This window comes from Azolla caroliniana, unplaced genomic scaffold (assembly GCF_043228905.1).
Source record: "Azolla caroliniana isolate FFs.n. ecotype wild unplaced genomic scaffold, voAzoCaro1.0.p SCAF_8, whole genome shotgun sequence".
NCBI classification, from domain to species: Eukaryota; Viridiplantae; Streptophyta; class Polypodiopsida; order Salviniales; family Salviniaceae; genus Azolla; species Azolla caroliniana.
This window is the reverse complement of record NW_028230443.1, coordinates 21,490,773-21,515,439: the sequence shown is the minus strand read 5'-3', so window position 1 is coordinate 21,515,439 and position 24,667 is coordinate 21,490,773. Positions and strand designations below refer to the sequence as shown.

General features: G+C 36.4%; 2 protein-coding genes across 2 annotated transcripts; both read left to right on the top strand.

Annotated features, from left to right (window-relative positions):
• Positions 1–6,667: 6,667 nt before the first annotated feature.
• LOC147861334 (CBS domain-containing protein CBSCBSPB2-like) lies at positions 6,668–7,148 on the top strand (the record flags this gene model as incomplete). Its single annotated transcript, XM_087323373.1, has 3 exons — positions 6,668–6,828; positions 6,909–7,014; positions 7,117–7,148. Coding segments are annotated over exons 1-3 (189 nt in total), but the record flags the coding sequence as incomplete, so codon positions are not given.
• A 9,254-nt stretch (positions 7,149–16,402) lies between these two features.
• LOC147861333 (uncharacterized) lies at positions 16,403–21,037 on the top strand. Its single transcript, XM_087323454.1, has 9 exons — positions 16,403–16,677; positions 17,335–17,678; positions 18,165–18,536; positions 18,756–18,811; positions 18,977–19,060; positions 19,155–19,245; positions 19,333–19,404; positions 19,491–19,601; positions 19,738–21,037. The coding sequence occupies exons 2-9, from the start codon at positions 17,358–17,360 to the stop codon at positions 20,527–20,529; spliced, it is 1,899 nt and encodes a 632-aa protein (XP_087179580.1). The 5' UTR covers positions 16,403–16,677; positions 17,335–17,357; the 3' UTR covers positions 20,530–21,037.
• The last annotated feature ends 3,630 nt before the right edge of the window (positions 21,038–24,667 follow it).

Here is a 24,667-nt window from a genome sequence, read left to right as displayed (position 1 = left end):
TTTCATATATGATTTGGTTTGGTTTAAAGACAAAGAAACCGAAACAAACTAGGCCCATAGCTACTTCGTCATTGTTGGGACAGATTTGCAAAAAAGATGCAAAGTTATGGCAACGAGTAGTAGAAATTATCTGCAGACATGAATATGTTGTCGTGCCACAAAGATTGGCCAACCAAGAATGAGTTTGAAGATTGTCAATTGGCTAAGAAGTTGTATGGATTTCATGTCCCCATACAAACATTAATATGTTGTTGTGCCACAAAGATTGGCCGTCCAAGAATGGGTTCGAAGAGGCGGGTGTCAACTGACCAAGAAGTTGAATGGATTTCTTTGACAATATTTGTTTAAAAAACAACAACATTAGATGGCAATGTGTAGTAGTGTTCATATCCACATCTCGTGTATGTGTGAGCCCAATCTATTTCCACACCTACGTAATCGCACTCCTGCAATTTCGAATGAAGAGAAACACACACGATACTTGAGAAACTATAGTGATGAATCTACTATGTAGGTATAATCAAGAGAAATAACCTTCAACCCTCACAAATATATGCCCCATTCATTGTAGATGCATGGACATAATAGACTTTATCGTGCTAGACTGTGATGCCTTCATCTCCTATGAATGTATAATCAAGAGAAGTAATCTTCAACCTCACAAAATATGCCCCATTCATTGTAGATGCATGAACATAATAAACTTTATTCTGCCAGATTGTGATGCCTTCATCTCCTATGTATGTATAATCAAGAGAAGTAATCTTCAACCTCACAAAATATGCCTCATCCATTGGAGGGACATGGACGAAATAAGCTTTATTGTGCCAGACACATTGTATTTTGTACTCCAATGTACCATTGCATAACTCACGTTTCTTATCTAATAGTCTAGTTTTCTACGTAAATACTAATACATATGTGGGCAAGGTCACCCTTGTTTTATTCATTGCAAATAATCACCAGTGACCACCTTCATTTGAGCTATGTTTCTCAATATCTCACTTAAAAGTTATAGTTTTCATCACATCCTTCCAAATTATTTATAGGTACACCAAAATATTTTACAAAACTATTAAAGGAGCATCTATGGCTAAAACTCCTCCCATAAATTGTCCATGACATATAAGCCGCTTAACAAACTGGTTTAACAAATGCTGAGTGCCAATTACTATGGAAGAATACAGGAAGCTAATGGATACAAAGAATGAATGAATGCATGGGTTTAGAGTTTTTATATCGATGATGTTTTTTACACTCAAATGGAGTTTCTACTTAAGAAGTTGTTTAACTATTGTCAATATGAAAGTTTGGGAAAGGAAAAATTTTGGATAATTGTAGAGGTGTTGTCATAACGTAATTAATTCCAACCTGCTGGTGTAGTATCTTGATTCAGCCTCGTAAGTTTGAATTTGTTCTCACCTCCAGTACTGTAAAATCATTTTGCAACTATTATGTGAGTGTCATTTGAAGGTGAGGCAGGACACGATGTGTTTCTATTGAAATGCTCCCATTCAACTCGTTGCTCACTAGATATATCTCTTAAGGTAAATATAATTAAATGCTCCCTTGTTACAATCGAATTGTGCTCCCATTCAACTCATTGCTTGCATCATATTACAATCGAAATGGCATTTCAATCACATTCTTCTATTGTACTCTCATTCCAAGTCTCCATAGGGGTATTACATCTTTAAATCTAGAAAGGCAATAAAAGATAACGCATTGTTGTTGTGCAATCCACATGACAGACTTAAGTTAGTGTTGCTACCCCGTTATGGAAAAACACCATATTCAACAGGGTGTTATCCCGAGGTTTGTATACTTGGTATAATCAAATGAACCTAAGTCTTGCCCATATCTTTTAATATAAACAAACCACATAGACATACATAATCAACTTCATCTTCCTCTATACATATTTCTCTTCAAGTTTGAAAGAAATCTCCTTAACTTTCATATATTTATAAAAGTTATAATGTTCTCAATGAATATTTATACAATATTCAAGTGTACATAGCTTGTATAGTTATAAAAGAATATATATTACAGAGTGTTTCACTCGGATACTTTTTGCAAAAGATAAAAGTTTGCACCATGCTAGTTACAAAACCTCCTCTTCTCGAGGCAATGGACTCTACAAAGGCACCAAACAATGTTATCATTCATCACTATATAGTCATAGTGTGAAGAATGCGTCAAAATATGTACATAGGAATGAGAATCTAATCTGAAAAATGGGATTATCTCATGAATGATCAAAACTGTTATGACAATAATTCTATGTGGCATGGATTCTAACTTTTGACACATAAGCATTACTGAGTGGTACTCTTGTGCTATTTATTATTGTGAACCATTGTACTCCCACACTATTTGGGTAATGAACATCAACTACTATAGCATCTTGTATGCACTCTACCCCATTGTCAAACAATGCCGTTGGGCCTTTCAAAGTTCTGATAACAATCGAGATATCACAATGAATTGTCATTTAAGGGCAACATACTATCATAGTGACTACAATGTGATGTTTGGTTTTTACCCAATGCAATCACAATGCAGACATCGACGTTTGACAAGTCTAAGTAGATGATCCCTCTTTCTAGATCCTTGCATACCCCACACAAGCCTTCCTATGGATTTATCCTTATTGATTGGAGCACAACCTATATCTTTAAAAGGTATTGCAGAGCATGCACTAGACCTTTTGTTACCAAACTGATTTTAAAGTTACATTTGTTGCAAATTGCCAATACTCCCTTTTTGAGGTAGATTTATCATTGGAGGAGAAATAACTTACCTCAATTGATGACATAATGCAAGCATTCTTCCCTTACAAATAGAAACATTGGCTATAGTAACAAAATCTAGGGCTTCTTCAAAATTACTTGAAGTTTCTTTAAGAAGGGAAATAGTTGCAAATATTGATTCATCCTTATCACCATCAAAGTCGGCAGTTGCACCAACTAAATTCCCTTGACCTTGCGTTCCTACTACATCATCAATCAAAGGTAACTCCTTTTGTGAGTCAGCCATGTGTTGTTCGATTAATAATCTAATACACATCAAGTGTTTCCATACTTAACCTTGTAGGAATATATGGTTGAACATAAACTACTTTATCGTCTAACTTCAATGCATACACTTCTTGTATCGTTGTAGCTCAATCATCTTCGACTATAGATTTTTTAACAATCAACTTGTTAGCCATGTTATAACCTTCCTTTATGAGTATAAAGAACCTATACATGGCTCTCTCAACCAATGTAACTTTGCCCTTATGGATAATAGTTGTTCTCATGCTTATCCTTGTTATGTGTCACACATATCCAACGTAAAAAAGATCCTCCATACAACATTTTTATGACATTTAGATGCACCTTTAAATGATATACCTCATGTGGTGCATTTGGATCGCAACCTCTATGTTGGGCATATATAGAGATGGACACTTGTGTTAGTTCTCCAATTGATCTTTTAACATCCACACGAAAAGTGCATCCACATCGTTTCGTAACCTTTGAATATTATAAGTTGAGATAACCTTTTAATATAATAATAATGTGGGTTTGCTAGTTTGTTTGTGCAATATACAAATAACATAATAAGCATCAACGAGGCATTTCGACATACACGTCCAAAAACAACAATGATGGTAGAGAACAATCATAAAAAGCTACACTGACATGTTTATATCTTTATGTTCTCAACGTTATTAAGCTATGCTTGAGAATCGATAATAATGAATCAAAGTCTCTAAACTAGCCATGCTAGTAGGATAATGGTTTCAATTCTCTTAAATTTCATCAATATTGGCCTAATCGGCAAAATGGGTCCCATTAATGAAGTTAGATGTGAGATGATTATCAATCCATTTCATCCATGAAAATTTCGAATAAGTTTCCATTTGTAACATATACCCCTCACCAATATATTGTTGAGATTTCAATATTGAAAAGTTGTTGATCACACAATCAAACCAAAGTCAAATCAACGTAAGGAAGGTTTAGTAGTTGCTTTGTTGACATGATTAAATCTTGTAGCATCTGAAATAAATGAAAATTGTAGAGACACCTTCTCTCCAAAAAGTATTTGTCAATTTTTCAATAGGAAATCAAGACCACAAAGCATGTCTTTACCGGGCATTTATTGCATATATCCAATAACAGAATAATACATGCAAGGCCACACCATCTATCGTGACACATAATTTTAGAAATCAAGTATGTGTCAAGTCCCAAATGGGAGATGGGTATGTTGATGTTGTCGTATAGGCTCATATTGCAAAAGATTCTTAACATAATTTGTTTATATAACATGTCTTTGTTGGACAACTTGCTTTCTTTCACAAGTATGACCCACATTATGTTGGCAATTTTAGAGTTTTGTTTATGGTAAATTTAATTAGTAATTATCTGGAGTTGGAAGCATACAATTGAGTGTTATCAAACTACAACCTTGGTAGGTATACTTATTTCCTTAAAAAGACATTAATACTATGTCAAATGTGGTCAATGTTGATAACGATCGTCCCAATAGCTAAAAGGTACAATAATATTAACATCATATGCATGATTGGCCTATATAGTATGAGATCAACATGATGCATTTCCATATACACATGCCTCCATTTATAGAGGAAGTAACGTCTCTAGGGTTGAACATTACATATATACACTATCTCCCTTTCACTAGTGTATAGAAAGGTATAGGTTTTAAATAAAAAAACAAAACTACATCATAGTTTCCATTACCAATCCAATAAGCGTATACAAAGCATGTAATGATACAATCTAGTGGAGGGTGAGATAGGAGAGAAAAGGTATATCCCCCACTATGTCATAATTGAAACCAAACTCCACCTATGGAGGAAACAACCATCAAGGGGGTGCATATTGTCAAACCATTTCGTCATTTCTCTCCACAAAAACAAACAAATCCTTCCACTTGCCTTTGAAGGATTGTTGTTTCAAAAAATTGGTATCTTCATTACCATTGAAGGCGTCATATTGACCTTTTAAAATTGAGATAAGCATCGACCAAATTTCCTTCACACAATGTGCCGGATTTTGCTTTATTTGTTGAAACATATTTTTGCATCGATCTATCCAAATATTCCACAGAACCACCGATGATACCGTAGCCCATACTTTGGCATCCACATTCAACTGATTTGAGCTTGAACATGGTATGCCTTTAACTTGCCTTTCCCTAGTGTGAGGGGTAGAATTATGCTTATCCACATTTACATCCATCCAAAAGACATTTCCCCATGTAATCACATTAGGTCCATGCGCAACATCAATGAGGCACAACATACGTTTCCAAACAGAACATGCAGCCATACAGTTCCATAAGGCATGTTGCATTGATTCCAAATGAAACCCACTAAAAGAATAAGTTTTGATTCCCTATGCATCCATTCCAGAACTTGAAGTGCATAGTGGACACATAACCATCTAAATGTAATGATTTTGCAAGGAATTTGCAAAGCCCACAACCATTTCCAAAACGCCAATACTGAATGCATAGGAATACTATTACTTAACCATACCTTAGTTGCAACCAGCATAACTCAATTCCTCCTTCGTTGGAATTTCTACCTAAATTTACCAAGTAGTCAAATAAAGAAACCATCTTACCATTAGCATGTCTCCACCACCATTTTGTTGGTTGCTACCACAAACCCAAATATCCCATAGAGGGTTTACATTTTTAGGATAGGGATCAATAATACATACCTTCCCTATTTTTGCAACCACCCTAATAGGTTTCCACTCCACTAAATTGAGAAGGTCATCCTCCATAGAGACCCATTGCAATTTTCCCTCCGAAACTATTACATACGCTACAAAGTAGAAAGGTATATGTTGACTATCCTTTTTAGTTTTATATACACTTTGCAATGAGGCATGGCACTCACGACCAATGTTGGGCAAAGTCCCAGGAACAGTGTTAGTGTTCTAGTTGGGTTGGGACTTTTGTCGGCGAAGGTGGGGGAGAGCCAGAACTGATTCCAACTAGAATTTCCCAAAAACCAAAATCTAGCTTGTTCATATTTTTTGAACCAACTATTTATATAGTTTTGGGAAAATATAAAAAATTGAACTCTTTTGATATTTTCTCCCTCTTTCCCTCCTCTTTTCTCTCCTTTCCCTCTTCTATAACCTATTGCCTATGTCTCGACTCTCGACATTTCCCTCTTCTGCTCATTCCTCTGTGCTCAGTGATTGCCTCTATGTTGACTCTAAACTCAACGATTGTGTGTGGGGGCTTTGTACTCTACTCGTTGTTGTGTGTGGCGCTTCAAATTCAGAGTCCAAAGTTCATACTTGATTGAGGAATCAGGCAAAATCAAGAAGTAAGTGATTGTATAAACCCTAAGTCCTTGTCCATAGCATATCAAATGTAGATTGTGTCAACAATATTGTTCAGAACATCATTGAAGAGTGAATCGATTGGCAAAAAACTAATAATAATGTGTTTCCCCTTTTGATCTTCTCGAGTGGAGTCCTACAAGTTATAGGTTTTTCTAAATGTAAATCTTGCTACCTCTCTGAGTAGCAATAACAATAGTAGTAAGTAGTTGCGAGAACTGCAGGTCAGCTCAGTAATCATCACAAGTAATAGTAATAAGCCTCAAGGGATTTCTACTTTTTATTTTCTACTGGCTTGATCCAAAAAGTGTTTGCGTAATTTGTAGCTTGAATTTGTGGACATATATGTCATCAAATTTGAATAATAGGGTATGGTCTCAGGTCAAAAGATGTTTTAATGCGAGTGATTGTGCAGAACCTTTCACCAGAGTTCACACTTGTTGAGAAGGTATCCTTTTATTGGTATTTTCATGTAAAATATTTGTCTCCAATTATGTATGAAGAGTCTTGACAATGCTCTTGTTCTAGGTTCTTACTCCAAATCCAGAGTGTATCCCAATTGATACGAGCATTGTAAATGCTTTGCATGTCATGCATGATGGAAAATTCCTTCATTTACCTGTCATAGATCGAGGTAAAAAGACCAAATGATTTACGAGTTATGATCACACAAAAGAAACCAAATCATTCTTGTGTTCCGTGTGTGTTTTTGAGTTTCTCTTGTGGATTGTGGTTGAGGGTTGCATTGTGGCTTGTCTGGACTCTGGATGCCCATGCCATTGTTCCTATGGTATAGAAGATTTGTCATGTTTTAAACTTCATTTTACATCTACCCACTCTTAAGAATACATGAGATGTATTCTCACTAAGAGAACTTCTTGTGTATTATTGATGATGTAGGTTGTCAGTGTTGAGGGGGAATACTGATATGTCAAGAATAATGATATAGAGGTTTTGGGATTCAACCATTGCATCGGAACTTCTAGAAGATGAGGATGACAATCATAGGTTTGAGTTTTTCTCGAGTTTAAACAATTGATGAATGTCATTCATATGATTGACTTATTTTTACATGGCCTTCTCCAAACAATGATATTTTGTAACAAAGTCCTATGTTGAAAGCATCATACTTGATCACTTGAAATATCCAACATTAGGTTTAGAAACATCCTTCTCTTTTAAGCTAGAGGATTCCAAAGGCAATGTTCATCGTTTCAATTGTGGTACTTTCATTTTAAAGTTTACATGCTAAATGGGTTATGGTTTTAGAGCCCTTGACTTGGAATTGAAGTTACGTGAATGTTGAATGTTTCGGAATTGAGAGCTTGACAAAACTAATTTCTACAATAACACAAAGACTTGGTGATGATTTTGATGTCAATAAATCACCACATATAATGGTTTTTTTGTTTTGCTCCAAACTGTAGGTTGCTAATTAGTTTTAAGTGATTAATTGTGTCACATTGATCTTGGCGTGCAATATGAAGATGATGAAGGTGACCGTGTAATCCTCGCTATTGATGATGATCTTATTGTTGAGCGAGCAAGCTCAACCGGATCCGGATCGGTTGGATAAGCCTGAGCCAGATCGGCATCCAGAACCAAGAACCAGATCAGTATCCGGATGGTATGCAGAAACAACCGGCCGGATCAGGGAGACGGATCAGAGAGCCGGATTCGAGCACGAACCGGAAGCCTAGTAGTAGCCTAGAATACTAAGTAATCATTGTCTCGTATTTAGTGTCACTCGCGCGTATGAGCATTGAAGTACATAGTACTTCTGTCAGTCCTTTTGAGGACTTGTAAAAATAGTGTTGTTTAGCATGTTGTATGTACAGAGTTTTACAGAGTGTTTTTATTTTTTTAATCTACGTTTACGTTCTGCTCTCTCTGTCTCTCCCGCGTATACTCTTTGTGCATTAAGCTTCTCCATTAAACCTTCTTCTTATTCTCTGTTGTTATCCAGTTGAGCCGGTTCTGTCTAACGCTTCCGCTCGTTAACATTCACACTTATGAATGCCATAACTTATGCAAGATTGTCATGTGCCAAGGTATTATGCTCATTGTTGGTTCCATTATTTATCATGCCTTTTGGCCAACATAATTGACAATTTGTTTCCTAAATTATCTTAAAATTAGGGAAGCTGATTATTTTAATGGTTTGAGGTTTTAATCATGTTAGGTTAGCTCTAAGCAAAATATATACTTGCATGTCAGTCAAGATAACTCCATGTTAAGATATATTTTATGGTGTAGCTCAAGTTTTGGCAATATTCAAAGTTTATTTATTCAAGAAGTCATTCAATAGTGTATTAGAACACATTTTGTTCAAGTTTTAATGCTTCATTTAAACTATTGTCAAGGAGTGGCAAAGAAAAGTATTCCTCGAGAATCCTAGAGTGATGCCGAGTTCCAACATGGAAGAACGAGAGTAAACATACAAAGCCAACAAAACCGAGGATCGATAGCATACACTACTGTTGTAGTTGGAGTTGCGGTCGTGGTTGGGATAAGCATGCTTTCTCCCTTAAAACGATCAAACACATCAGTGTACCATCCATGGATTTATGCATCTTAAAGTGCACCTCTCGGGGAAAATTCTAGAAATTCATGTTAGGGTTGTCAAAGAAAACCTTGATAACCCTTGGATTACGTACTTGGTGATTCTGTCATACCCTTGTTCAGAATCAAACTCAACTTCCCGTGTGTGGGAACACACTCTCAAATACTCAAGTGTGTGACCACCCCACCTCCTTCTATAATAATTAGCGTGTCATAGAAGTTAATATCCTATGACACATATTCTTTAAGTAGTTAAGACTCGACCTCCTTCCCAAGAGGCGACTCTAGTGAGAGAACCTAGAGAGAAGGTGACTACATAAGCACCTTCTCTGTCTCTTTTGTAATGTTGGTCACTCTTGTTTCCTTGTAAAACAATTTTCTGTTTTTCTGTAACCTTGAGTTCTCTCTCTCCACGCACACACACATAATTCTTCCGCTACACAAAATCCATCCGATTTGTCACAACCCTTGTTGAGAATATTTCATAAGAGTTGAAATGACAATCAAATCACAAATGATGAGTTTCTAATGTGATCTAAGAGTATGTATTATATTTACAATTGTTGTAAATGATGTTTTGTGCATGCAAAGATAGTATTGTTGTTGTCTTGGATAAGATTCATCCTACAGATTTTGACAATGTTGTAATTGTCAAATGAGCCAAGAGTGATGGCTTTTCTGTTGTGTCGTCTTCTTCTTTGTGTCACCCCCCCCCCCCCCAATCCCCCAAAAAAGTAACCTCTTTATGTTTTTGGTGCTATGTGAGTCTTCTATCAATTCGGGGGATAGAGATCTCAAATTAGTACCCCCAAATAGGTTGTAAATGGAATCACTAGATTATTCTAGTCTAATGTACTCTACATTATGGCCCACAAAAAAAATAGGAAAGCGTTATTGTTTTTGTGATATATTTGATTCGGTATTGTGCAAAAGAAAAATTATTTGATTTTGTATGCGTCAAAAAAATAATTCAATATGTTCCCATTGACATTATCGCTTGTAGGAAAGTGGCCGGGTAAATTTTTTAAATTCCAGTTACGTTCATAAGAAGCAGGAAAATTTCCGGTAGGGGCTAGAGACTTTGCCAAACACTGCTCACGACTTCTTTGCATGATGGAAATGACATGTTGAGGTGGTGTGGTGCAATTGAAGTCTTGAGTGTGAAAACAAAAAGACTTCCAAAACCTTTGCATTTGTGGAAACATCACATTGAGGTGGTTCAATTCAATCATGAGTTGAAATGTGAGACTAAAAACGGATCGATTTTATTATGTTGAAGTTCAGGTTTTTTTAAACAGTTTGGTTCGATTTCCGTTTGGTTTCAACGGATAGAAACCACGGTTTAAACGGTTTAACAATTTCTTTTGAAAACAATCTTTGTATTTTCAAGCCTTATTCTCACATTTTAGGAAAATTTTTAAATTTTTAAATTTAAATTTTGACCTAAGTTGAAAACCGAAACCACGGTTTTAACGGTTTGATTTTTTAAATTGTTTAGTTTAACATTTTCGTGGTTCAACTCGGTTCAAGTTTCGAAAGTTTTAAACAGTTCGGTTTTGACACTCTCGAACCGAACCGAACCATTGCCGATTGTTATACACATAATCAATAACGTTGTGGGAAAAATAGGTTCTGTTTAGAATGGGCTCAATGATGTTTATTTACAATATTACCTCTTAGTGTCCTTCCACAATAATAAAACTTTGCACTAGCCACTTGCACAAGAAGCAACCACGCCATGGAAACTTTGTCACATACGTTATATAGAGGGTCATCGTTATACAATAATATTATTGCATTATTGCTTACAGTTATGCATCTCATTTTTATTTTCAAAAGTCCTTTTGTCCTTTCGGCATCGACCATATGACCTCAAACTATTTGCAACTTCCTTTGCGCAAGTACTTGTCTAGAGTTTTTCGACAATTAGTTTCACATCATAATAAAACTACAAATTTGTCAATCGATGTATGATCTTTATCAACTTTTCTAGAGCTCGTTATGGCAATCATCATATGTTTGTTATGTCTCCCATGACATTGACATAGACATTTATGCCCTCTTTTTGGGAATTGACTTAGCGAGGCTATAAAAACATACCACTCCACCTATTTTTGTTGTGAAGCAACAAACAAAACCATTAATCAATCAAGAAACTATATATTACTAGCCATGAAGTTACATCACTAAATTAAGCCAATTCAATTAAACTAGGTGTTTGATTTGTAGTGTGGGTTATTTCACTATTAGCCCCAGTACAAGCTCCAACTTCCACTATCATCCATTCAACAAGAGGGAGTGATCAACAATCCTTTTTAGGGCATTAATTTTGTGTATTTGTGTGCTCGAGGGAACATTTTGATGTGTTCCAATTGCCATAATTAAGGTCATTGTCAATGACCATTGTGGTTCCATTTATCATGGCTTTATTACAAAGTCACTTGAATGATCCATTTTGTCATCACTATATTATAAAATGACTTGAATCTATGCGTGTTAAGTTTTGCTCACTTGAATGATACATGGACTTGTAAGCTTATTGTTTTTAAGATCATGCTTTAAGTGCTTGTTTAGAATACACACTTGTCTTTGGTGTGATCAACCGACTGCCTTGTGATCATTTCGATTATCATAGGCCTTGTAGGTTGCCATTAGAAATTGCTTTTGAGGGCCTCCCCTTGATCATGATTTAATATTTTTTTTCAATGTATGCATGACGTTGCCATGTAATCTTGTATAGTGGGATAATTTCTTGATGCTATAGAATTTGGCATCTATATGTAGTGTGGAAAACTTATAAAAAGTGTGTCAAAGGACGATACAACAATGACATGTAGTGCACATCTCTACCTTTATATGAGCAAAAAAAGCCAAATACATGCAAATGTTTATACAAAGGCTCTTTTGATATAGAATAACCAAAATACCACAAGTGACAAAACCAATGCATATATTTAAAAGAATAGTTGGCATAGTTATTGGAGGTGAGGAATGATATTTTAGTATGAAAGAATATCAACAAAAAATCTATGGTCTACTATCGATATGCTTTTCCACATAAAATCTAAGAATGCAATTGTTGGCCAATAAAAGTTAATGTTAAAAGAATAGCATTGGTGAGTTGAAGGTCGGAAAACATGAAGATAAAGGTGGGAAGCAACATGGTTTAAAAAGTCGCAAACATAAATAGGGTGAAAACAAAGTTTTGGTTTAGACAAAATGAACCCAAATGTTTGGACCATCACATGATAGGTGAAAGAAAATACAAGATTGTCTCGTATCGCGACTGATGTTTATCCTCATTGCATGCCATCTTGCTTGACTCCTGTCTCATTATTGATTATCGACCCGATCATCATCCAAAAATCGACATCCACGCTTACTTCCTTGGAGCTATTGGATGCAACTTAGTGATGCCTTTTTGTAAGTCGTTGAGATGCATATTTAAGTCTCAAATGAATGTGTCTAAAAGTACAAAGATTGGATATAATGAGAGAAGGAGATATTGTGTTCACATAGATGTTCAAGTGGTCAAGGTTAAATTTCGTTCGTACAACATGGGAGGACGGGTTATTCTGATGGGTCATTGGAGAAGGATCCCAAGAGCTTGCTCTTCCATTCACGTTGGCCACAATTATTCTTGACCATTACACATTGATGCCTCCATTGTTGGGTCGAAGACTTATTGTTTTGGGAGGTGCTCCCCAGTGACTTGCATTAGGTGTGTGGATTTTTTTCAGATGAAAAAACTTAGAAAGGGAAAAGGAAAAAAAAACATGTGTGGTCATTTTCAAACTACCATGTTTGATTTCTTGGTTTTGACCATGCAATATTATCGTGTTTTCCATTTTGAAAAATCGTAATTTCACTCCAATCTATTATTCAGTGCCATGCTAGAAAGCAAGATTGACAATATCGTAAACAGAGGGGGATTGGTAGAAGTTTGAATGGATAGTCCATCTCTGATCGGTCCACTTCTCCTATCAATAAATGAATACACACCCTTTAAGTTGTACCTTTTTGAACATCAAACAGGTCGGTTGTATGAATTCTCTTTTAAAACTTGTTGTTATATATGCTTTCATATTTATGAACGACTCCGATGATCACATACGAAAACAATTTCGCTTTGATGGCACCAGATGTTACCAAATAATAGTCAACACTATAACACTCAATCATGACATATCTTGAGGCTCCTTTATATTTCACATTCATTATATGTGGACAAAATAAATGCCATTGCCACAAATTATAAATCTAATTTTCTTTCAATGCTTAGAAACATCAACACAAGTTCTATATGATGAGTTTAGAATGCATTGTTTTAAGCTTCATCTCCCAAGACATTACTTCACGAAAGGTTAGTACCGTTTAGAGCTAACTGTGTTAGTCTTGAGTTTCCACATTCGCCAGAGGGTCTTGAAACAAATCACGAAAGAAACTACTCAATGCATTTCCCTCTCTTTCTATTTGGAGGGAAAACCATTGGCTCTACAAGTTTCTACTTTATATTTAATGTATGTTCTTCTCTTCTCTAGGCATTATGAACCAGTTTGAAGCATGTATCATATGCAATATTATATCGAGCTATCCTAAACTAATTTGAAAGAAATCGTTAACAACTATAAAATAACCATTCTAACATGCATCACATGCGCCAACTTATTTGTAAAGTGGGCTTCTAGTTTTGGGGAGAAACACTCACCATATTTAAATATTGTCAATGGAAGAGTGATGTTATCGGATAAGCAGATCAAGAGTATTGACATCACCTAGTCCTCATAAAACGGAGCGTACAATTCATTTATTGATTTTATAGTCATTGTCAAATCTACTCGTGGCGTAAGCCCTTGCACCACCATTTTTGTGCTCGTGTTTTCCAACCATGAAAGCTGTACACATAAGTAGAAATCAAAATATTCATCAAAAGTTTGTGTTATTTCGTGGATTATTTAGTAAGCCCAAAACACGTGGACTACATTTTAACAATGGTTAATGATGAACTTTCTTCATGCATTTTTCCGGTCAACACTCGGACTGAAGAAACAAAAATACAACCTCATCCAATAAAATATACATAGGTTTGCTTTTTGCACATGTTCGAAAAACTTGACATCGAAAGAGAAGGACGAGAACGATCGAGGGATCGATAGAGAAATGTCGCCTTCACCTACCACAATAATAAAAATTTGGGGCCAATGAATCATTAGGCTCTGAATTGAACACCTCTTGTGTAAATATGGATATGATTTGAGATGAGTTAAGTGGTCCATCAAAACAACCGATATTGGCCTTTTTTGTGGGTAATGTGGTCTACCATAAGTTTGTTCCCTAGCTGACCAAACAAATATTCTAAATAAGGCCAAAGTTTAAGGTACGTACCAAACTTCAGACAAAAATGATAATTCCTATTTTAATTTATTGACCTTCGTGAACTTGTACATGTTCCTCGAGGTTTTGCACAAGGTTTTTTAAACCCTTGACACCATTTCCTAGTTAGTCCTATGTAACATTTGCTTAGACAAAGTAAATACGTTCATTAGCATAGAATTTGCATTCGTACGATTGAACTCTTACAATTTCATATTGTATCAATAAGCTCAAAATTGACCTTAAATTGGTTCATGTAAGGTTTCTAAATAAGCACATTGAAATTCAGGCCTAATGACTAGAGTCTGAAGTCATATTTCTCACATGTTGGACCCCTTATACAAAGTATTACAAACTTAACATGGGCCCAAGGAGTGTAAACTTCCTAGGTTGTCTTAGCATATTGAACCATTGAATGGGGTTCAATTGTTATTCTCAATCACAACCTTCAAACTCATTTAAACGAGTATGGAATGTGACGAGGCCTAGTTCATATTGTTGTTCTTTAGATTTCATGAATGCTATGTGTGGTCAAACTTGGTTTAATGAAGGGGGAATTATGGCCACCACGTCCATGTGTAAACGACTAAGAATCTACTGTCATTCAATGAAATACCCATTGAGTTTTTGGCCTTTTACGGTTGGAAACATGATATATAATATATATATAAACTGCCTATATATACAAATTCATGGTGTTTCTAATGCATCAATTTATTTCATTCATGAAAAGGGCAAATGAACAAATCACCAAACAAATTTTTCTCGAACATTGTGTAAATGTGATTGGGCTCAATGTACCGATGAACATTGTGTGTATGTGTGTGTATACATATATATCTTTCGATATCTTGACCAAATCGTTAAGGCCTCGGCTGACTAAGCAATCGATAACAAATGAAAGGACCGATTTCCAAACCACATTAATCAAGTAAAATTCATTCCCCCCCCCCCCCCAATGGAAACATGCTCCATGTAGTTCTCCACTTAAGTTTGAGTATCACAACATGACACTAGACACCTGTTCCCCCAAGCGATGGAGAAGTGACATTTTTCCCCAACCCCTATCTTCTCCGCTCTCACTCCCTCCACTCCACTAGGACTCATAATCATATGGGTGGACATGGCTATTGAGCTTATTGTGACCACACAATGACATGGAAATGTATGTGAAAAGACATTTTATCTCCATTCCCATCGAAAGAGACATGCATGTACATAGTATGAGTCAATCATCGCATAAGATGACCTTCTAACATGGGGTGGTAAGTAACGTGACATCCATCTAGTGCTTCAAAAAACCCTTCCAGGCTCCCCCACCCCCCCTTTTTCTCTCTATCAAACAAACCGATCCATGGTGGAAAAAGCCGGTGCGACCTAATCCATTCCTAATGGCATGCAATTTCAATATATATCAAACAATGACTGATCACATGACCATCTCTCCATTAAACATACACACGAAATCATATGTGTCCTTGTCCATCCTCCTCTATGGTCTATTTCTTTAATCCTTTTGTATAAAACTACTTTTGGAACAGGCGAGCTATGCCTATGGAATAGACACTTGACATAGTCCATCCACGTTCGCTTTCCTCGATTCGTAAAGAACCCCTCGAGTCTCAGTGTTGCCGACTGAGTGTTAAGCTCAACACACTGTCCATTGCCAAGCTCTTGCGCAGGAACAACAACTCGGGTCCAGGAGTCCGAGAAGGTCTCTTTGCCAGACTCGAGCCAGGAGTCCGAGAAGGTCTCTCTGCCAGACTCCAGTCCAGGTCTTCTTTTCTCACACCTAGCCATGGCCCAAAGTTTCTCTGATGAAAGCTCTCTCTCTCTCTCTTGTGTGAACTAATTAGTTAATACTTTATTTATTTTTGGGTTCACAACCTTTGTTCATCCTTTTGTTGGGTAAACCTCTTTACACACACATCAGAGAAGACACCATAGCCAAAAGCTTCAGACCCACCTCACACACACACACACACACACACACACACACACACACACACACACACACACACACCAGAGAAGGCACCATAGCTAAAGCTTCATACCCACCTCCTCCTCCTCCTCCTCCTTCCGATTTTGCTCATCAGAATCTAGAAGATTCCTTTCCTTGATCTCTGTACCCCCCCAGATTGAGCCTTTCCAAGTCTGAGAATGCGAGAATCTGGACCTTTGCCTCATTGGGTTCTTTGAATATCCTCCCATCTAAGTCGTAAAGATCTCCATTCCCACGTTTATTTAGTCTGTTTGGGAGTTGTAATTTTTTGAGACCTCATTTAGGGTTATAAAAGGTCTGAGAGATTCTCTCTCTCTCTCTCTGTGGATACATTGTTTCATCTCCGTTTCTTCTACTCAGGTTGGTTCTTTTCTTCACTTGATTCATGTGTCCAACCCTCTCATTTTCCCCAAATTTCTCGATTTTCAATCGGTTTTTCCTAACGCTCTCCCGCAAATGCAGATCTAAACATGAACGTTTGATTCGTTGTTATGAATATTTTCATGTGTTTTTCTCTCTTGCATTTCTGTTTTCTTCATTAATACTATTTTCCATTAGATTTCCTCCCCCGTCCCCGGGGAATGTAGATCTAAATATGAAAATTTCATACTGTATGAATCTGAATCAGTTCTCTTTAGGATTTTTTCTTTGAGTTTTTGTAGATCCTTGGAATAAATTTCCCTTGTTATAATGTCTTAGTTAAGGTCTTTGATCCAAAACCTAACCTTTGAACTTTTATCCTGTTAATGTTCTTTATTAGCCCTATGAGGGATACTCTGTTCAGCTTTTGATTAGTTTTCTGAAGTTTTGTACATCCTTAAACAGATATTTCCCATCTAAGAGCTAAACGTACAGATTTGGTATCGTATGTAAAAAGTTGGGAGTTTATGTATTTGATTTAATCTGATCTTTAGATTCTCTGTATTTCATCATTGCTGCAATGTTACCCAATCTGAAATCAAAACTCATGGTATCTTGCTTCCCTGAATAATCCATTTCTTCTGGTTGTCCCCACAGAACCTTGATCATACTCCGAACAAATGTCAATTCTGGGTGATCGCAATGGATCTCTTCAGGATGCGAAAATCACAGAGAATCTGGAACAGGATCTTGAAGTGCATTCCGGAGAAAATCCTGAAGAGAATGTCACAGCTGAGTATCCAGACAATAGTATCGGTGGAATTAATGACAGTAATGGGTCAGAGAAGGTGGATGATGCAGTTATTAAGGAGGTTGTGGATTCCACTGAAAGTAGCCAAAAGGGAGAGCTGAAAGATGAACCACAAGGTATCACCATTGATAAGAAATCCAAAGGTGCTGCACCTCTATCTTCTTCGCAAGCAAAGGGACCGAATCCAAAGGTAAGGATAATTATGTCTATTCTTGACATTGCTCCTTCTTGTCATTTGGAGAGATATGTGATATTAACACATGAATAAGCGAGATTAATGACCCAAATTAAGGATAGTCTTTGTGTTGAAGGACCAAGGTAGATCTTGGATGTCAGGTTAGTTCCAAAGTCCACAATGGAAAGAACAAAGTGTGGAAGATAAGAAAATGTCATCTGTTTTCTACATTGTGTCCACATGTTCCGATAAGATGTTATTAAAATAGTTCTAACCGATGGAGTCTAATTAAGGTTAACAAGAATTTAATTTGATCTTAACTCTGTGTTTGGGTCCAAATGGGTTGTGACTACATCACCATGCTTGACACATTCTAATCCAAAATTTTCCCTTCGTATTGAAGTACTTGTGCACTCTATAGGTATTAATGCAGGGTATGTATGGACCATCTGATCTTTTATATATACCATGGAAACTTAATTCTTGTGTCTCACATTACAGGCTCAAATAAAGAAAGATCAAGCTAGTGGGCAAAAAAGTGATGTAAAGAAGAGTGTAGGGCCAGTTAATAGAGCCAAGATCTCTAAAGCGTCATCTTTTTCAAGAATTCCTACAAAGTCCAATGGTGGAGCAGAAGCACAACACAATCACTCGGATCTAGTTGTAGAATCTGAAGCGGAGACGATTTCTCCAGCAACTCGGCGTTCGTTTAGTGGCAGTCTCTCACGTCACAATGTCACTGTTCCTCAGCCATTCGCTCTTGCGACCGATAAGAGGGCATCTGCAGGTGGACGATTGAATGTTGGGGAAACATCTGTGCAATCTCGCCAATCTCATCGTAGTGTCTTGGATTCAGTCACCAAAGATGGACCGGTATGATTACTTGAGGTTGCCACCTCTATGAGGATATTTTAACTTTGTTTACAATATGTGCTCCTTTTAATTTGTATTTGAGAGAAGGGTATGTCTCTATCCTGGTAACTTGTTAAATTAAGGTTCTAATTATTGTTACTTCTATGTGAAATCCGTGCTCTTTACATATGCAATCTTGTCATCTGACGAGGATGCTGTATTTTGTTTGGCTTATAATAGGTGCACAAAAAGACGAATTCAAGCTCAATCAAATCCATGCATGAAGAGAACACAAAGTGAGACCAAACATTCATAGACTTCTGTGTCGGACTATTTTCAAGAAGTTTTTAGTTTCTTCTTTTAGCATTTTTCATATTTTACCATTTTTACGATGTTTCAGTATTACATTTGGTTTCATCCACACCCATCTTCACATTATTATAATTTTTCTTCTTCAAAAGGTCCATGGAGGAGGTTAGCCTCAGCAATGATGCTCTTACGGATTATAAAGTGGACGATGATGACATTCAGTCTATCTCCTCAGCGTATCCTTCGTAGAATATGCAAAAATGAAGAAGGTTTCTTGTCACAAATCATAAGGTTTCTTGGTACAAATCATGATTTCTTAACTATTGGCAGAACATCCAGAACAGTGAAGGCAAAAGCTGCTGCTGCTGCTGCGAGTGGTTTCAGTTTTAAGAGTGATGAGCGAGCAGAGAAGCGGAAAGAGGTAGTTATTTGGAAGCCCTGCCATCACATTAAGATCTAAAATAGGATGGACTATTAATAAACCTCACCTTGATCTTATCTGCATTAGTTCTACACAAAATTGGAAGAGCTACAGATTGCTAAACAAGAAGAAAGGAAACAGATTCAAGCAAAATCAAAGGTATTCTCTTGACCTCAAATGTGCATCAAAGGAGAACTCGAGTCACTTGCGAAGTGTGACTATTCAGTAACATGCTTCTCTTACAGGAAGAGACGGATGCAGAGATCAAACAATTAAGAAGAAGTTTGACATTCAAGGCAACACCTATGCCTACCTTCTACAGCGAAGGTGTCCCTCCCAAAGCCGAGCTGAAAAAAGTGTGTATAAACTTTTAACTCCCAACAATTAGGTTTAACCTGCCAAACTACTGCTTAGGCAGAGGCTGAGCCTATTTTTTTAATTGTTTTTTTATTCATATTGAGAGTTCATTGATGTCTGTTTACTCTGCTCTAGATTCCAACAACGCGAGCCAAGTCACCTAAGCTTGGGAGGCAGAATAGTTCCATATCTTCTGAAGGGGCGAATGGGAGCTCACTGAATGTATCAAATGAAAACAGTGAGAGTGTATCGGTAAAACATAGTCTTGATTCTTCAAAAAAAGCTCTAAGAAGCTCGTTGTCCAAAGATAACAACAAGTTAAGAAAGGAAAGGAATTCAGTTAGCAATGAAGTCATGAAAGATAATGTAGAAACAGTGACACTTGATACAAAAAGAGAAGAAATACCTGAAGAAGTGATATCGGCACCTCAGCATTTTATTGACAATAACAGCATCAAAGAAAGCCATGAAAATGCAGACAAACTTGATTGTGGCGTGGATCTCAACAATGAGGATGGAGAATCTAGAGATGTAGCACTTAATGGAAGTGAAGCCATCAAAATTATTCATGTCAATGAGTCCAATGAAAATAACCAAAATGGTCAAAATAATATCGAGAAACCTGATTCTAATAGCCTGAAGGAAACTAGGAGCAGAAATGCTGAGAAGAGTGACTCAACAACATTAACTAGGCATATGGTCTCTAATGGAATCAATAATAAGACAGGGAAATCATCGCAGCAAGTGTCAAAAGAAGGTAATCATGAGTCCAAGGTAAATAAAGCCGTGAAGAGAGAACGACTTAAGGCATCGACACCAACATTTAGAGTAAAAAAAGCAGACTTGATGCACCAAACTTCCAAGCATAGTGTGAAAACTGAGGGCAATGCAGCACATGTTGCTAAAGATGTAGTGGTACAATCATGAATCAGGATGTTATCACTGGCGCTTTATTCCTTAGATTATTATATCTTGCAAGATTGATTATTATATCTTGCAAGATTTCAAAATGACTGCATTTGCTTGGATAAACTCATGCATGAGCTTTTGATATCATGGGCTTATTTGGTGGTTAAATGACACAGCCAAAACAAAACAATCCTACAGTTTATAATGATAACATCATAACACATAAAAATCGGGGCTAGGCAAACAGATACTTGTTTGGCTTGTGTCAATCAATCAGGTTGGTTTGAATGAGAGTAGGAGTATGTGTTACTTATCATCTGCACCAGAAATAAAGAAGAAAGGATGTATGAAATATTATTTGGGAGTAGTTGTTATTGAAGGGGAGATTCATATGTAAATGCCTGTCTAAGGAAGTGATGCGAAGCTCTTTTTGGAGCGGTCTTTATCTTCAAAAAATGTAGTGTAAATGAAGTGTTTGTTTGCCTCTTATAATTGAGATTATAAATGACATAGAATTTACTTGTTCCTCTACTTCTGATGTATTGAGGTGATGGTCACAGATTGAGGTGATTGTGCATTATGATTTTACTCTCTAATGTTCTCTCTCGACTAAACTTGGGAGATAGTTTTTTCTATAATGAGGTGATTGTCATAGATTCTGGACACCAATTTAAAACTCTCCAACTATATCATATATGCTTCTAGATTGTCGTGAACAAATGAATCAAATGGATATGTCTCATCTTGTGCATTATATTATGCCTTGAAAACTGATGTAGCTAGGATATAATAAAAAATTCAGTCTGTCCCATCAAGCAACATGTCATAATGGTTTTTGTCAAAAAGAAACCCAGGTAAAACTCAGTAAAATTGTTTACAGAATTTGAGGTGTGTTATCTCAAAATTGGCAACTTCAATCAAAAGCACATACATGTTGGATCAAACAAAACTCAAAAGTTTTCTTTTAACACTGTTATGAAGGAGTAAATCGAGTGAAGAAATAGCTATGCTCATCACCTAGAGTATTAAGGAACATGAAAATATTCAAAAGGCTTCAATTCACATTAGTCTAATCATAGTTGATGTAGGTAGCAAAACTTTCAAATCGCTAGGTATTTTTTTTAGACTTTGAAGTATTAATATTTAAAGTAGAAGCTTTATTCTTTATTTGTGGATCACTAAAAGCAAGGTTGTATGTTGGAAGTCTTAGGAATCACTATGATTTTGCTTTTGCTTTTAAGTTTGAGAACATTTGGATGCATATCTTGTTTTGAAAGACAATTTCACTTTCCACAACCCAAGGGGTCATAACAATCACAAGACAATGCTAACAAATTTTACATGGTCAAATCCTAAAAGAGTAAGGGGCCAAAAATGTTGAGTAACACGTCATTAGCTCATCAATGACACATTAATATATTGAATTGGAAACATTTCACAATGTGTTCATTTTTCATTCTGAAACCTTCTCATCTGCTTCTTCGCAAAATAGCTTTATATGTTGCTTCCTAGAATCGCGTGGGAAGCAAACGAAAAGATCCAAAATACAAATTAAAGCTAAATTTTGTGTTCAAGTTGGATGCAAGATATGGAAAAATGGTTTGGAAAATGGGATGCAATGTACTTGCTTCATGATGCATTAATAAATGCTTTTGTGAATGAGGCCTTTTTGCAATGCCAATGTATCATAACATGGAAAAAATATGGAGGGTTGCACGTCACACAATATACTACATATGTTGCACCTAACTACAAAACCATGTTCTTTGCTGAACGAGGAAACCATGCACATCAATTCATGTAAGAACCCATATTGTTGTCTACCATTCAAACCATTGCTTCCACATGACTTAACTCACACTCAATATGATATGAGACAAGGCGTTGAGGCACAAGTGATGGGAGTAATTGAATATGCAGAATTTTCCCTAAACAAGTTCAAGAGTGAGTATCACACGTTGATACAATCCTTTGCCTTTGATCACATCCAACTATGCTTTCCACACTTTTTTGACCAAACCCAATGTTTGCACAAATTTCTCTCACAATTATAGTGTGAGCTCTTGATTGTGACATTCATTCGTAAAGGTCTTGAATATCAAGACATGTTACTCCCTTTCAGATGTACTTCAAGAGTCCCTACTCACTTTCACATGTACTTCGTTAATAAAGTTTGTGAACATCAAGAGTCCCTATCTATCTTACTTTTTGCGTTTATCAATGTTGAAGGAACAAATCACTCCAACAACATGCTAGTATGGCTATTTTTGCATTCTAAAACTAGAAGACAAGATGGTCATTTTGAGTACTTGGATGCTTAAATCAGACACGTAAGATAAAATATATGAGCATGACGAGCTAAAGTAGAATTTAGACACTAAACTAGGCATTGCTTACAAAAATTTGATATAACATCCAACATGGCTCAAAGGGCATCAAAGGTTGTTGATGAGGTGTGAGAACATTATGGTGGAAGCTCACATTCCTTGTCCATTGAAATAATTTGAACCATATGCATGTATTTACAAGACAAACTAATAAAATTGCAAAATGAAGTACATGTTCATAACGAGAGGGAATCAGAGAGAAATGATACTTCAACACACGATGGATTTGCAAGCAATGACGATTAAATATTTGAAAGAGGTGTCACTTGCCATGAAGAAAATAGCATTGCAAATCCTAGATACTCGCATGCTTGAACCATAGAACGAAATGAAACTCTTAGACATGTCATCTAGCCTCCAAAGGAAGAAGTATAGTTGACAATGTATTGGTAAAAGAATGTGATGTATCCATAGTGAATACATTTAGTATTGGCCCATTGTCATCAGACTCAGACCACAAGCCCTATACTTGCAAATTGCAACAAAAGAAACACACACATTGACCAATGAATCAGAGTACAAAAGGAAAAGAGGTACATTATGTGACTTTACTATGGAAAAGCTAATCTATATGCAAATGAGGTTGGGGGTTATGTTTCACACCTCTCCCTTAGTAAAGATGTGAAAATAAATTGAGCGCAATTGAAGGTTGTCATTCTCAAGGTAGGGTATTCATATTTTTGTGCATGTGTAGGTGGACATCAAATTCTTAGTTTCCCCATGCAATGCTTGGTTTGATGAAGAATGCAAGGCTCATCTCGAAATGTTCAAGCTCAAAAAAAATAAAAATGAGAACGCCTTGACATTATATCAATATCAAAGAATGGTGATGGGGAAGAAGGGGCAATATTGTCAAATGCCAAGGAAGAAGAAAATGCAAATGTTTAAACTCCAAACAAAGTTAGCATGGAGACAACTCAATGGCAAAAAATAAGCTATAATTGCTGAATTCACTAATGAAGAGATGGAACAATATGTATGTAAGCTTAATATGCATGATGCAATAATGCCTATAACATTGAGTATAGAAACACCATATATGGCATGCGTCTATTGTAAAGTAGTAGACAACTTCAATGACAAGTGAGCTCTTGGAATGGACGAGACCACAAACTCATCAATGGATAGCAACTATCATGGTTCAAGTTATCAAGCAAGGTTTCCTAGAATATTGGCTAATGAATTGAATTAAACCAATTAGTAAACAAGCATGATAATTCAAGCGTCATACTCAAATTTCCACTGAGAATGGTGATTACATGTGTGCATTATTTTCACATCAAGAGGTTTTACATTGGAGTGGTAACCCCCCTTCTTAGAAAGGAGTCATTTACAAGATATGTTGATTTGGTCTCATAAATCAAAATTCGCTTCATCATGGACAATAAAATTTCCATTCAATTCTATTCTACTCTCTTGACCATGGCAACAACTCCCAACTATTTAGCCAATATGACCTCATTTTCTAGCTTGGGAGCTAATAATGAGTGGATTGACGACCTTACGTAAACCCTAATTGCAAGGTCTTATACCTAAAAGTCGGTAACAGCTCGGCTCAAGCTTGAACCCAACCATTAAACCATTTTTAAATGGTTTGGTGGTTCTGTTTGGCTTCAGATAAGGCTTGAGCTTCCTTAACCAATTTGAGCTTGGTTTGGCAAGGCTCACCCTGCCCAATCCAGTTAAGCCAAAACTGAACTGTTGCCAATTCCTACAAGAACAGACTCAGAAGTGTGGTGATCATTCAATAATGAGGATAAGAGCCAAAG